The sequence below is a fragment of the Misgurnus anguillicaudatus genome, chromosome 23, assembly GCF_027580225.2.
Source record: "Misgurnus anguillicaudatus chromosome 23, ASM2758022v2, whole genome shotgun sequence".
NCBI lineage: Eukaryota > Metazoa > Chordata > Actinopteri > Cypriniformes > Cobitidae > Misgurnus > Misgurnus anguillicaudatus.
The window spans coordinates 128,999-144,730 of record NC_073359.2 but is presented as its reverse complement, the minus strand read 5'-3'; the positions used below and the strand labels follow the sequence as shown (position 1 = coordinate 144,730).

The window sequence follows — 15,732 nt, the reverse complement described above, 5'->3', positions numbered from 1 at the left end:
CACTTTTCCCCCGATCCCTTACTTGTAATGATTTCCAGGTGTATGTAATTTACTTTGTCCCTATTTATTGTCCTTGTGTTTGCTGTTCGGTGCACGTTCGTCTTGTCGCATTTCTAGTTGGTTCCTGTGAGTAGTGAGTTATATCTAGTCTTAGTCTGTTTAATGTTTTGTTCTAGTTTAGTGTCAGTTCAGTGTTGTGTTTTCCTTGTCTTGTTTTGCCCGCTCGTGGGTATTGTTTTTTCTGTTTTACCCGGTTTGTTAATAAATCCCTTTTTGTTAACGTCTGCATTTGGGTTCATGTCTTGTGTCTCAAAAACCCTCACAACTACTACTAATAACAGTGATCAGGTTACTGATGTTGTTCTGCTATTTTTTGAACACAATTGTATGGAATTGAGAAACACATCTATGACCTAAATGGGTTTAAACATCACATGCTTCAGTGGCATGCAAATAATAAGCCTTAAATATTTACTTTAAACAAATGACATGCAGAAACTTCAAAGGGTTTCGAAGTGCATTCAAAGCAACATCTGTTTGTTCATTTGGCGGAAATCTTGGAAACACTCCCACACTGCAAAATATATTTTTATAATTATAATAAAATATAAAAGGGAGTTTGGAAACGTATAGCAGAGCACAGATGAAAACATGTTTACTCAGCGCAAGCTAGCAGTAAGCTAAAGCTAATCTTTTACATTATAGCGATGACGCTGATGACGATTCTCTCAGACCAATCCGTGATCTACAGTGTTTTTGCATCACGTTTGGTATCAGCTTGGGTCGCTTGGAACCCCAACCGAGGTGGTACGAAAAAAGTATCGGGTACTACGTACGGCACCCAATGGAAAGGCTCCCAAAAGTAAGCTGACCCAAACCAAACCGTGGGGTACTATGCAATGGAAAAGCGCCATAACAACTCTACCTGTAACCTGGTTTTCCCAGGAGGTCTCCCATCCAAGTACTGACAAGACTCAACCCTACTTAGCTTCAGTGGGCAACCAGTCTTGGGCTACAGAGTGATATCACAAAATTTCATTATATAGTCACATAAATTTTTCATTCTTTTTTCGTGATATTATCACAAATTTCCATGTTTTTCGTGATCGTATAACGAATTTCTATTTTTTATAACTGTTTTGTCCTATTTTCTTACCATTGTCGCTTCGGTTTAGGGTTACACTGTAAAAAAGATGTTTCAGTGTTTTCTCCATTCACTATATACAGCTTGACTGCAACTAGATGACTACTGGCAGTCAAGCTGGATATAGTAAATGGAGAAAACACTGAAACATTTTACAGCTGATGCTACCCTACTGACAAACAAGAGAAACCATCACAGAAATTGTACTGGTTTCCTTGAAAAGGCCATAAGGAACCATTAGCTTTTACCATTAAAACAAAATTATACAATTTACTAAATTCCTTTTTGTAGTGTGTTTTGGGACACATTTCAGCAAATAGACCCCAACACCTAACAGTAGAGACCATTTTTTCAGCAGGGTAAACAGTGAAATTCACGCTCCTGACAAGATAACTTCTAGAAATGTGAGGTTGAGATGGTCTGTGGTAATAAAGATGTGCAGCAGAGTAACTGTTGAACAGATTTAAAGATGTGCTGGTGACCATAAATGCTCTGTTTAACTAACCAAACAAATGCATTTCTTTCATTTGCAAGTTAGTTTGGTTAGAACTGCTTGCAAAATGACCACATGCAAATGAAGGACGAAATCTTCTGGAAAATAAAATGAGAATTTGAAATGACTTGATGTAAAAAACAGAAAAAGATAAACTCATAATGTAATAAAGTAACACTTTACAATAAGGTTCATTAGTTAACATTAGTTAACAACATTAATTAACATGAACTAATAATGAACTGCACTTATACAGCATTTATTCATCTTTGTTAATGTTAATTTCAACAATTACTAATACTTTTATTAAAAGTTTGTTAATGTTAGTTAATGCACTGTGAACTAACATGAACAAGCAAATAAAGCTTTATTTATATTAACTAACGTTAACAAAGATTAATAAATACTGTAACAAATGTATTGCTCATGGTTTGTTCATGTTGGTTAATACATTAACTAATGTTGACTAATGAACCTTATTGTAAAGTGTTACCTGTAATAATCGCACAGAATTTCACATACTGTATTATTAATTTAATACAATTTATTTTCTAAGAACATAGTAAAATCTCGAGCTCATAATGTAGTTATATTTTTATAATGCAATAATAATTTTTCACATAATGTAATTAAGTTATTATGTCATTTACTAAATTATTAGCTATTTGCAATGTAACAGTTAATTAAGTACAATCACATAATAGAAAAATGTTTACAACATCTCTTACGAAAAGTAACCATGTTTTTGTGGTAAAAGTGATTTTTCAGTGCATTGATTACTATTAGCAACTTTCATCAAAAGTACTAGTTGTCTGATCAGTCGAGATCCCCTCCTGCTATCATCATTTCCCAGATATTATCTGTCCCAAGAGAGCCTCATAACTACCACCTCATTGGCCATGGGATTGTGTGATTGATCTCCTGTCGGATGAACCAGTGCCATGAGCGATCTATCCACTTACATGACAAGTCTACATGGCTACAAGGCATCCATACATAATATCTTAATCTACTGATCCACGCTTTCAACTGGATTGATCAGGGCTGCTTTTCCCAAAAACATTGTACCTGAAAATCGTTGTAGATCTACGAGTGCACTGGTGTAATTGGAAATCCCTAAGTGCATTGTAATATGAAGTGTTACGAGGTCACCTGCAGAACAACTTGCAAATGCAAATAATATTCAGGGTTTTGATTGTACTTACCTTCATTACTTTTCTTTTTGTTTAAATGCATTTATAAATGATTCCATCAATTATTAAATAAAAATAAAGGAAAAAAATTGACTCAACTCAAAGCAACTTGGTGGTTTTAATGTGGATAATACTTTTATGAAGATGTTTTATTCTTGTTTTATTGAATCACCTTTTCTTTTGTGTGCTGGTACGGGTCACTTAATCTTAAAAATAGAAATAGATTACGGGGCATTGTTAAAGTGTTTAGCAAGATTGTTGGCACTTCCTTGAATGATCTGAACAATGTGTACAAAACTAGGACTTTGAGGAAGGCTGAGTTAATTATTATGGATTTGAGCCATCCCTTGCAGAAGGCTTTTAAACTGCTCCCATCTACACGCAGATACTATGTGACCCTTTGTCGCACAAACAGATAAAAAAATATTTTGTACCTGCTGCTATTGGTTTTTTAAATAATTTTAGGTAATTATTTATTAAGGTCTTGTTTTAAGGTCAGAATTTACACCCAATGCCATTATTTATTCATTGTTTTGATTTGTTAAACATATGCTCTATTTATTTCATTATTTTATAGACTATGTCAAATCAATTCAATATGAAAGCTTAATAATTAATATAATATGATTACAGTTTAATGCAATAAAATAATTAGTAAAACGCATTTGTCACTGTGTCTGTTATATTTAATCTGCTATCAGTGCCTAAACAAATGGTCACTAATGCTGTATTGAAAATATATAGGACATTTGCTAATTGTTTTGTTCAAACTAAGCATAACAAAATTAGGGAAACCTTCTTTCCTCCCTGGGTATTTGATAATAAACGCTTTAAATGTTTGATTCTTTAGTGTGAATGAATTCTCTTATACGTCCTCCGGAGCTGCAGGTGGCAGTAATGCAGCACTAAAGCTCGAGAGACCAACCGCCGTAAAACAAAAAGAAGAAGAATCACATCCGCTCTGAAACAGAAACTGAAGCAAAAGAAAATAAATATACAACACGTATTGGTAAATATATTTCCACTCTTTATCATCATTTAAACAAGTGTCAGCTGAATCAACAAACACCACAGCAGATTATCTTCATTTTATGCTTTATCATTTCACTCGTTTATACTTCAAATCACTTTGTTTACTGCACTTGCATTCAGATGCACACTTATTTTTAAAGCTTCACTTTTTTTACATTCTGCACAAAAATGTATTTTTACTTTGATTACCTCTAGTTTACAACATTTATCGTTTATTTTGTAAACGCTGTTCTACTTCACTTGTTGAAATCATTGTTTGATAGAAAAGCATACAATAGTTACAAAGCGACTTTGTTTTAGTACTGAGGTAAAATATGAACATTTAAAATAAGAAGTTCTTAACTTGTTAGAGAAAAATAAGCACTACTAGCAGTGATATCTATAAAAAGTAATCTTAGCAAAGTTGACTGCATCTTTCATGGGTAGCCTCTTTTTGTGCACGAAGCAAAACAATGGTTTATTTATATTTTTATTTGGGCTTTAACTATACGGGAGTTCTTTCCAGACAATTTTAAATTAATTACTTAAATTCTAAAAAAAATTGCCAAGTATTTCCCAAATCTGAAAACTAAATACTAAAATAAAAATTAAAACAAAATTAAATTGTCATTTCATTTTTAAGGTGATAATGCATCTTTCCTGCCAAATTGAAAAATAAAATGCAATTGATGATTTCACATTTAAATTTCAATACAATCTCGAGACAATATTAAAGGGGACATATCATTAAAATGAATGAATGAATGAATGAAAGCTTTTATTTTCATTGTACTTTACAATACAACAAAATTACGATCCATCAACCTGTCTATACATACAATACATAAAAATAAGGGGCTCTTGTTTTGAAAAGCAGGTGGAGCAGAGGAAACAACACAGCTGTGGCAGTGGATAGAGTCTGATAGTTGTTGTCTCGGAGCAGGAGGTGGGATCAGCTGATGAGGGTTTGGTGGGCCTCTCTGATGTGGAAGCCGTTCGATCGAATGAAGGTCTTGAAGCCTCTGATGACCAGCATCCGAGTGTTATTGGGAAAGGTTTTTTTGGGCAGCTGTGGTTGCCGCACCTACTGTATGCGTAAGGAATGACTGGAAAAGGGGTCGGCTGGGATGCCAGATTGAAGTGAAACAGATTTAAAGTGTTTTTGGAACCAGAAACACGTAACCGAACGATTGGAGTCTGAGTGAGTCTAATGTGGTTATAATTTGCATTAAAGTTAGAAGTGAGAGAGTTTTGCATGCAAAAGACATATATGAAACAGGCCAATCTTAACAGCGACTGTGACGTTACAGTCAAGTTGTACAACCTAACATTAAACACAATCTCCAAACAATTGGAATTATTTCTCAAAATTTTCATCTGATACAGACTCAAACATAAGATCTGTCTACACACAGACACACACAGAGCTACTGAAGGAGAAACAGCCAATCAGGGCAGAGCTCAACATTATTATTCATTAATAGACCATTTCATTATAAAGACAAATCCTAGGGTTGTAAATGGACATGAAAAACTGACTAAACTGATAAAATTGAATTGAATATAAACTGAATTGTATTTGTTTTCCAGTACATTTTTGATAATGTATTGTTTGTTTTAGATACGATGGAGGTAAAAGAGGAAACTGAGGAACTGAATGAAGTTGAGGAGAGACATCAGGTACCTCATGATGTCATCACTGAAGAGGAATCTCCTGATTGTTTAGAAATATCAACTAAGAAAAGAGAAACCAATCATTCAGTCAGTTCCCATGAAACGCTTTCCACAAGAAATGGACACCATAGCAAAGACAAGAGCACTAACAATAAAGAGAGATGTCACACGTGCCAGCAGTGTGGAAAGAGTTATGCATTTAGGTGTTCCCTTAGGGCACATTTGAAATCTCACACTGGAGAGAAGCCGTACAAATGCACTCATTGTGAAAAGAGTTTTGTATGTGCAAGAAGACTTATGTTTCATGTAAGAAGTCACACTGGAGAGAAACCTTACACCTGCACTCAGTGTGGAAAGAGTTTTTCACAAAAAGGAAACCTTATGTCTCACGAAAAAATTCACACCAAACAAAAGCCGCACACCTGCTCTCAGTGTAAGATGAGTTTCACACTGAAAGGTCATCTTGAGAGTCACGTGAGAATTCATACTGGTGAAAGACCTTTCATGTGCTCTCAGTGTGGAAAGAGTTTTGCACAAAAAGCAACCCTTATGACTCATGTAAGGATTCACACTGAAGAGAAACCTTACACCTGCCTTCAGTGTGGGAAGAGTTTTGCAATTAAATCATCCCTGACGCATCATGCAGTGATTCACACCGGAGAAAAGCCGCACATCTGCCCTCAGTGTGGAAAGAGTTTCACACTTAAAGCTCATCTTCTGAGTCACATACGAATTCACACTGGGGAGAAACCTTTCATTTGTCCTCAGTGTGGAAAGAGTTTTGCACAAAAAGCAACCCTTATGACTCATGTAAGGATTCACACTGAAGAGAGACCTTACACCTGCCCTCAATGTGAAAAGAGCTTCACACAGAAAAGTCATCTTAAGAATCACATATTAATTCACATTGGTGAGAGACCTTACTGTAAATAACCCTGTTATTTGAATAGTTTTTGATACCTTTACGTGCACTATATTAAGCATAAGTTTAAGTTTCTAATTATTAGTTGTGTTTATTCTGATTTAAAAATGTTTTATTTACATGCAAAGTTATTAAGCCTATAGAGACTTTTATTTTGAAATGACGGACTGCCGCGAAGATCGCGCATGCACAGAAATCGAGCACATGGGGAGATCGCTCGTGCACGGAGAGAAGGAGCAACACGGTCACGGAGTTAAATGATTAAATATAAAGTTAAAGCAGCTAAAAAGTAGTTTTAAGTAATAATAGTTGCCTGATTAGTGTAGCACACGGTTTATTTTGGTTTATTTTTGGATATTTTTGGTTAGTTTTGTGTTTTTGGCCTCCTTTTATTTTAGCACCTGGTTGAAAGAGGCACAAAGGTCAGTCACGTGTATTTGTTCACTTTAATATAGTTAATACAGTCTTGATGCTTGCTTATAAATATTTTCTTGTTATACAAGTAATTTTATATTGTCTATATTAGATGTTATCTTTAAATGTTATAGTTTTATTGTTAAATATCATATTATTTACTTTCATTTTGTATATATCTTAATTATTTGTGAATGTTATTGTGTGTTTTAGCTCTTACGGTGTTGTGGACTCAAAAAAGGCAATGTGAAGTGAAATAAGGTGCATTTTAAGGAAAATAAAAACTGGAAAAAAGAGTCAAACGCAAACATCAGTGCAAGAGTCAACTTTATTTCAACCGGGCTGCTACAGTAAGAGCTTTATCTCATTTATTCTATATGCTGATGTAAATGATGACTAGCCAAGGATCAGAACCATGCATTCCAGTGAAGGAAATGGAAACAGTTGAAGTGCAACCTTCTCAAAGTAAAGCTTTAGATGATGAGCTAGAACATCATTCAGAAGGAGAAGGAAATGAATTACGCCGTTCTGTTCGCAAACGTATTCCAACAGAAAAAATGCTTGCATATCAGATGGAGATGTCTCAAAAGGCAGAAGGCAGGCTTATGCAAACATATGAGCAGTGGAAGGCTGAAGCTCGAAAGGCAAGAGAGCAGCTGAAAACAGACATCTCTGAGAGTGAATTAGCAATGCTTGTAGATACGATGGAAGGTGAAAGAGACAAAGTAATGAATGCATACATAAAGGTCCGCAGTGATGTCACTCCTTCCACAGATATAAGACGACGGATTGATGCTTGTGATGCGGTGACAAAGGACATTGTAAAGATGGCTTATGAGAGGATCTCGGGCGTTGATGGAGACTTTGACAGCGAAGCAGTAAAGGTGCGTCTTCGTGAACTGCTAGTCCGAGATTATGCTCGCTCTGTTTATGGCTCTACAGTGTCACGTATAAGTTCCAAACCAAGTCAGTCCTCATTGAACTCTGTGCTAAGAGCTAAACAAATTGAAGCGGCAGCAGAGCTTGCGGCTAAGGAAGCAGAATACGCTGCTATGATAGAGGAAAGGGAACAAAGGAAAAGAATTCAACTTCTAGAAGAGAAGCAAAGGCAAGAACTTAATGCTGAAAAAAGTGAGTTGCAAACTTTACAAGCAGTAAGGGAGGTAAGAGCAGCTAGAGCAAGACTAGAAGTTTATGATAAGGAAGAAACAATTCATTCTGGTAATCAGAACAGTGAGATGCAGCAACATGTAAACCTTCCTATGCCAGAGCCTTTACGCGCAACCTCAGCTAAACCAATTCTGAATGAGAAAGCATTATCACCACCAACCAATGCTGATGTGTCTTACCTAGCACAGGCTGTCCAAGATAGCATGATGTTGAACAGACTTCCTATGCCAGAGCCTACCATCTTCAGTGGTGACCCCATTCATTTTGTTGAGTGGAAAACTTCATTCCAATCACTCATTGACAAAAGGCAAATCTCTCCAGCAGATAAATTGTATTACTTGAAAAGGTATGTCACTGGTCCTGCTCGTAAGACTTTAGAAGGCATCTTTTACAGAAACGATGAGGAAGCCTACCAAGATGCATGGAAAAGACTGCAAGATCGTTATGGACAGCCATTCATCATACAAAGAGCATTCAGAGAAAAACTCACGAGTTGGCCCAGAATACAAACCAAGGACGCTGAAGGACTCAGAAATTTCTCAGATTTCCTAAATGCATGTACAGATGCTATGCCTCACGTAAAGGGACTGGATATATTGAATGATTGTGAAGAGAACAGAAAACTCGTCTGCAAACTTCCAGATTGGGCGGCTGCCCGTTGGAATCGTCAAGCCACACAAGCGTTGAGTGAGACTCAAAATTTCCCAACCTTTCATGACTTTGCCAGATTTGTTTCAGCAGAGGCTGAAATAGCTTGCAACCCTATTACTTCCTACTCTGCCCTCCATGCTTCTGAAGCTAACAAGGAGAGACCTAACCCTAAGCTTGTTAGGAGTAAGGCCAATGTCTTCCATACAAAGATGGTCACACAGCATGAGAATCCAAGGTTGTCTATTAAAGTCATTAAACCCTGTCTGTTCTGTCAAAGTGAAGAGCATCGAATTCATGATTGTTCTAAATTCTCTGTTAGATCTCTTGAAGAGCGAAGGCAGTTCATTAAGGAAAATAAGCTGTGCTATGGATGTCTGAAGCCCGGTCATAGTGCCAGAGAGTGTCGCTACAGACATACATGTAATACATGCAGAAGAAGACATCCTACATGCCTACACGATGACACCTTTGTTATGAGGTCGAAGTCTTCTACTAGTCATGCCTCAGAAAATGGACCTGAGAGAGTTGTAACAACGTCTTTGAGCGTAGAATCTGGTTGCACATTCACCATCACCTCAATGATTGTACCTGTGTGGTTGTCTTCACAAAGGGACCCAGTCTCTGAGAAACTTGTCTATGCTCTTCTAGACACACAAAGTGACTCAGTCTTCGTTGAAGAGGCAGTAAGTCAAGGTCTAAAGGTAAACTCATGCCCAGTTACTCTTAGGCTCACTACTATGATAGGAAAAGATTCATTAACAACAAGTGAAAGAGTGTCTGGTCTCAGAGTCAGAGGCTTTAATTCTACAATCGTTCTAGACCTTCCCCCTGCATACACAAAGCAATGTATCCCTGTGGATCGTGCGCACATCCCTACCAATGAGACCGCCAGACACTGGAAACATCTCACTGCTCTAACAGATAAAATTCCCCCACTTCAAGATTGTGAGGTTGGACTCTTGATAGGGTATAACTGTTCCAGAGCTCTAGCACCCAGAGAAGTGATCATTGGAGCAGACAACGAACCATATGCTGTTCGCACCGATCTTGGATGGAGCATTGTGGGCCCTTCATTGAAGAATCACGAGTCAGTAAGTGGTGTCAACATATGTCACAGAGTATCTATCAAGGAAATGCCTTCTGTTACACCAGCAGATCTTATTAAATTACTAGAGTCAGATTTTAAGGACACTAATGAAAACACAAAGGCAGTGTCTCAAGAGGACATCATGTTCTTGAACAAACTAGAAGAAAATGTCAAAATGAACAAAGACAATCACTTGGAAATGCCCCTTCCTTTCAGACAGAGACCCTTCCTTCCAGACAACAAACCCCTTGCAGTGGTAAGACTTCAACATCTCAAGAGGAGATTCGAAAAGGACAAAGAGTATAAAGAACATTATGTGAAGTTCATGGAGGAGATAATAGAAAATGGAGATGCTGAAGGAGACCTTGATGAAGGAAAGGAAGGAGAAAAATGGTACATTCCCCATCACGGGGTGTATCACTCGAAGAAGCCGGGGAAAATTCGCATAGTCTTCGACTGTTCTGCGAAATACAAGGGAGCCAGCCTAAATGATCATCTGCTCACAGGCCCTGACCTGATGAATAGCCTGGTTGGAATTCTTTTACGGTTCAGACAGCATCCAGTTGCCTTGATGTGTGATGTCGAAAGAATGTTTCACCAGTTCCATGTCGACAAAGCAGATCGAGACTACTTTAGATTCCTCTGGTGGAGAAATGGAGATGTCAACTCACCACCTCAAACCTTTCGAATGAGAGTACATCTTTTTGGTGCCTCGTCATCCCCTGGATGTGCCAACTTTGGACTGAAGCATCTTGCAAAAAAGGGTGAGCATTCACACTCCCTAGGCTCACAGTTCATTATGCGAGATTTTTACATGGATGATGGAGTTTCCAGTGTAGAAAATGCAGGGAAAGGAATTCAGTTGGCACAAAAAGCACGTCATCTTTGTAGTCTGGGAGGTTTGAGGCTGCATAAGTTTGTCTCTAACAACAAGACAGTTTTAGAGAGCATACCATCCTCTGAACGTGCAACAGATGTTATTACTGTTGATCTTTCCCTCACCAACGTACCTTTGGAAAGAGCTTTAGGCTTTTACTGGCACCTGGATGATGACAACTTCATATTTCATGCTAATTTTAAGGACCAACCAGCAACCCGAAGAGGTATACTGTCAACTGTGGCCTCCTTGTTTGATCCCTTAGGGTTTCTTTCGCCATTTATACTGAAGGGAAAGGCTATTCTACAAGAAACATGCAGAAGTGGCATGGGCTGGGACGATCCCTTACCTGATGTGTTGAATCCAAGGTGGGAGCACTGGAAGACCGATCTCGCTAACTTAGTAAAGGTCAAGGTTCCTCGTTGTGTTGTACCTGCTGGATTTGGAAAAATCACAAAGAAGGAGATTCATAATTTTTCGGACGCCAGTACAAATGGGTATGGCCAGTGCTCATACCTGAGAATCGAAAATGAACAAGGTGACATCCATTGTACTCTGCTCATGGCTAAATCTAGAGTATCCCCACTCAAAGTCACAACAATTCCTCGGTTAGAGTTGACTGCAGCGGTTGTGTCAGTTGCAGTAAATGATGTGCTGAAAGCAGAAATGAATCTTACTGATGCAGAGGTATATTTCTGGACTGACTCCCAAGTGGTACTGGGTTACATCAGTAACGAAGCTCGTCGCTTTCACACATTTGTTGCGAATCGAGTTCAGAGAATTCATCACAGTTCCACTCCTCAACAGTGGCGGTATATTCCCTCGGATGAAAATCCGGCCGATTATGCATCACGAGGCTTAAGCATTGATGATCTTGTCACTTCCTGCTGGTTCACTGGACCCAACATCTTATGGCAAAGACATATACCTCCTCCTGTGGATGTTAACCCTCAACTTCAAATGGAAGACCCTGAGGTTAAAAAGGCTACATCACTGATTACTCATACAGTAGGGAACACCTGTTTATCTGACCGACTCACAAGGTTATCTTCATGGTCCAAAGTCATCCAAGCAGTGGCACGCTTACTTCGTAGAGTGAGAAAGGCCAAGTCAAGTGATCACAGTACAGTAGCGGAGCGTGAGGATGCTAAGCGCACTATTATCAAGGACTTACAGAGTCAGACTTACCCAGAGGAGATGGCATTGTTGAATAAGGGCAAGACGCTACCTCGCAGCAACAGGCTATACTATCTTGATGCTTTTGTGGATCATGACGGATTGCTTAAGGTGGGAGGAAGACTCGGCAATGCTTCTGTTTCACACTCTCTCAAACATCCGGTGATCCTTCCAAAGGAACATTACCTAACAAAACTCCTAATTGCTGATTGTCATGAGAAAACTGGACATCAAGGTAAAGGCTTAACTTTAAATGAGATCAGATCAAGAGGATTCTGGATTCCAGGAGTAAACAGGACTGTAGCCTCTTTTGTGCAACACTGTATAAGATGTCGTAAACACCGCAGACCCACAGAACAGCAAAAAATGGCAGATCTGCCCTCAGAGCGCATAGATCCATCCCCTCCTTTCACTTTCAGTGGAATGGACTGTTTCGGCCCGTTCTTCACAAAACAAGGGCGTAGATCATGCAAGAGGTACGGCCTTCTTTTCACCTGTTTCTGTTGCCGAGCTATCCACATTGAGATGCTGGATGATATGTCCACAGACTCCTTTATTAATAGTCTGCGATGTTTCATTGCCATCAGAGGAGCAGTTCGTCAGATAAGGTGTGACCAAGGAAGTAACTTTATTGGAGCCAAGAACGAGTTTGCAAAGGCTTTAAGGGAGATTGACAACAACCGTCTTGTGACATTCTTAGAAGAAAAGCAGTGTGACTTTGTCTTCAACGCACCTCATGCAAGTCACACAGGAGGAGTTTGGGAGAGACAGATTAGGACAGTAAGGAGCGTTCTTCATTGCACTCTGTCCTTATCTTCTGGAAGACTGGATGATTCCTGTCTACGGACCTTCTTCTACGAAGCTATGGCAATTGTTAATAGTCGACCGCTGACAGTAGACAATCTAAATGATCCTAAAAGTCCTGAACCTTTAACCCCAAACCATCTGCTCACTTTAAAAACTGCCCAACCTTTACCACCCCCTGGCAAATTTGTCAGAGAAGACTTGTATGCTCGCAAGAGATGGCGCCATGTCCAGTACTTAGCGGAACAGTTCTGGAGCCGTTGGAGAAAGGAGTACTTGTCTAACATTGCAACCAGACAATGCTGGCTAACCCCCAAGAGGAACATACAAGTTGGAGATATAGTGTTGGAAAAAGCAGAAGACTTGCCTAGAAATGAGTGGCGTATGGCAGAAGTCATTGAGACTGTGATTGACAAGGATAATCTAGTGAGAAGAGTAAAAATACGCTTTGGAGACAGAAAACTGGGAAAGGATGGTAAACGTCTAAGCAAACCATCAGTAGTAGAGCGCCCAGTGCAGAAGTTGGTCCTGCTGCTAGAGGCAGCTTAACAACTTCATGTATCCTTTAAGCTTAGCAGTTCATAATAGATGATTAGTTCTTTGTTTTACTTTCATCTAGGCTAAGTAATGGTTAATTCATTTTAAAAATCATTCGTGATTTAAGTTTGAAATCATAGTCACTCGTGATTTTGGTGGGAGTGTAAATAACCCTGTTATTTGAATAGTTTTTGATACCTTTACATGCACTATATTAAGCATAAGTTTAAGTTCTAATTATTAGTTGTGTTTATTCTGATTTAAAAATGTTTTATTTACATGCAAAGTTATTAAGCCTATAGAGACTTTTATTTTGAAATGACGGACTGCCGCGAAGATCGCGCATGCACGGATATCGAGCACATGGGGAGATCGCTCGTGCACGGAGAGAAGGAGCAACACGGTCACGGAGTTAAATGATTAAATATAAAGTTAAAGCAGCTAAAAAGTAGTTTTAAGTAATAATAGTTGCCTGATTTGTGTAGCACACGGTTTATTTTGGTTTATTTTTGGATATTTTTGGTTAGTTTTGTGTTTTTGGCCTTCTTTTATTTAGTACCTGGTTGAAAGAGGCACAAAGGTCAGTCACGTGTATTTGTTCACTTTAATATAGTTAATACAGTCTTGATGCTTGCTTATAAATATTTTCTTGTTATACAAGTAATTTTATATTGTCTATATTAGATGTTATCTTTAAATGTTATAGTTTTATTGTTAAATATCATATTATTTACTTTCATTTTGTATATATCTTAATTATTTGTGAATGTTATTGTGTGTTTTAGCTCTTACGGTGTTGTGGACTCAAAAAAGGCAATGTGAAGTGAAATAAGGTGCATTTTAAGGAAAATAAAAACTGGAAAAAAGAGTCAAACGCAAACATCAGTGCAAGAGTCAACTTTATTTCAACCGGGCTGCTACACTTACACGTGTAATCAGTGTGGAAGGAGTTTTGCACGAAAAGATAATCTTGAGAGTCACACATCAATTCACACTGAAGAGAAACCTTACACGTGCCCTCAGTGTGGGAAGAGTTTTGCAATAAAATCATCTTTTACCCATCACAGAGTAATTCACACCGGAGAAAAGCCGCACACCTGCCCTCAGTGTGGAAAGAGTTTTACACAGAAAAGTCATCTTAAGAGTCACATATTAATTCACATTGGTATTTAAAGCAACACTAAAGAGTTTTTGCTCTTTGCTCCCCCTACAGGTTAGAAGCGTAATTGTTCATTTCCACTGTCGTAAATACTGCAGTATAGCTGGCTCTGATTGGATTGTAGGTCTGCCGTAAAGCAAGTTTTTGTAGTTTTCACTCGAACTACAGGACCACGACCCGACGGTTGGAAACTTCTTTAGTGCGATTTTGGCCGATAGAGGGCTGCAAAGCGAATGTGAAAGTGCAGTTCACCCTGTTTCGAGTGGATGAACGACTGAAACTTTTTTGGAAACATTATTTTAAGGTAAAAAAAACCTCTTTAGTGTTGCTTTAAAAAAGTGACAAGTGTACAGGGTTAACAGTGTGCTTTGGTCACTGGTCAAATGTTTTTACGAAAAGAGGGGTTTAGACATCTGTGAACTGCTTCGAATAAACAGTTTCTGAGAGATGAGGTAAAATACATAAATAATTTATATTTTGAAAAAGTAACAATGTGTTTTTACTTTGTATGTTTTTAAACCTGTTGTAGAGGTCTTCAAGACCATATTAGACAGCTTTAAAATATTTAGGACATCTGCAGTGCACTTTAAATTCACAGTGTCAGAAACATTATACAGTCGCAAGAAAAAGTATGTGAACCCCTAGTAACACAATGTGTTGGTTACCCTAACCCTAACAACTCTGTCATCATTTACTCACTCTCGTGTTGTTGCAGGCGTGCGTGCATTTCTTTGTTCTGATGAACATGAAGGAAGATAGATGTTTGTGGCTAGATCATTTGTGGACCCCATTCACTTCCATAGTAGGAAAAAATAATACTATGGAAGTAAATGGGGTCCACAAATGCTTTGGTTGCAAACATTTCTTGAAATATCTTTGTGTTCATCAGAGCAAAGAGGTGTGTGCATGTTTGTAACAACATGAGGGCAACTAAATGATGACAGAATTTTCATTTTTGGGTGAACTATCCCTTTAACCCTAACTGGTGGACAGCCATCCTGACATTGACTGATTGGCTGTTTCCCAATGAGGTTCACATCACCCGCTCTCATATTAAATAGATTGGGGCGTTCATGATGGAAATTATATGTTTGAGCCTGTCTCAGACGAGGATACAGATTTTGAACAAAAACTTGTTAGGAGATTGGAAATGGATGTTTCTGAGTGGTACATTTATTTTTGTTTTTTCAGTATGCACATGCAAAACATAAGTTAACTGTAATGCCTATGGGATTGTCTGATTGGCGTAGAGCACTTTAATAAATATAATTACTTTGACCGGTGATACGCGATGCTAAACGGCTAACATTCCAATGCCGACCGGCAGTATGAGCATGTTGTCAGACTGATATAAAGATATTTACGTAACACCTCACACCATAAAAGTATAAATAAATGCGTACCTGCTCAACAAAAAGTC

General features: G+C 38.2%; 2 protein-coding genes across 3 annotated transcripts; both read left to right on the top strand.

Annotated features, from left to right (window-relative positions):
• The first annotated feature begins 3,748 nt into the window (after window positions 1-3,748).
• On the top strand, window positions 3,749-15,149 carry LOC141359637 (uncharacterized). The gene is made up of 4 exons (XM_073862394.1): window positions 3,749-3,839; window positions 4,716-5,042; window positions 5,463-6,440; window positions 14,040-15,149. The coding sequence occupies exons 3-4, from the start codon at window positions 5,468-5,470 to the stop codon at window positions 14,324-14,326; spliced, it is 1,260 nt and encodes a 419-aa protein (XP_073718495.1). The 5' UTR covers window positions 3,749-3,839; window positions 4,716-5,042; window positions 5,463-5,467; the 3' UTR covers window positions 14,327-15,149.
• On the top strand, window positions 6,441-14,077 carry LOC129437851 (uncharacterized). Of its 2 annotated transcripts, none has more exons than XR_012365798.1 (2): window positions 6,441-13,733; window positions 13,939-14,077. XR_012365798.1 is itself a non-coding variant. In XM_073861652.1 (2 exons), exon 2 carries the CDS (start codon window positions 7,241-7,243, stop codon window positions 13,163-13,165), a length of 5,925 nt encoding a protein of 1,974 aa, XP_073717753.1. In that variant the 5' UTR covers window positions 6,441-6,859; window positions 7,065-7,240; the 3' UTR covers window positions 13,166-14,077. The 2 variants fall into 2 exon arrangements, 1 of the variants encoding a protein (XP_073717753.1); XM_073861652.1 differs by having other exon boundaries at window positions 6,441-6,859; window positions 7,065-14,077.
• Window positions 15,150-15,732: the final 583 nt, after the last annotated feature.

Excerpts from the sequence above, each read along its gene's own strand:
- LOC141359637 (XM_073862394.1), top strand. The coding sequence starts at position 5,468 with ATGGAGGTAAAAGAGGAAACTGAGGAACTGAATGAAGTTGAGGAGAGA. Across the intron at positions 6,441-14,039 it reads CATTGGTGAGAGACCTTACT|TGCAAGAGTCAACTTTATTT; the intron begins GTAAATAACCCT and ends CGCAAACATCAG.
- LOC129437851 (XM_073861652.1), top strand. The coding sequence starts at position 7,241 with ATGATGACTAGCCAAGGATCAGAACCATGCATTCCAGTGAAGGAAATG.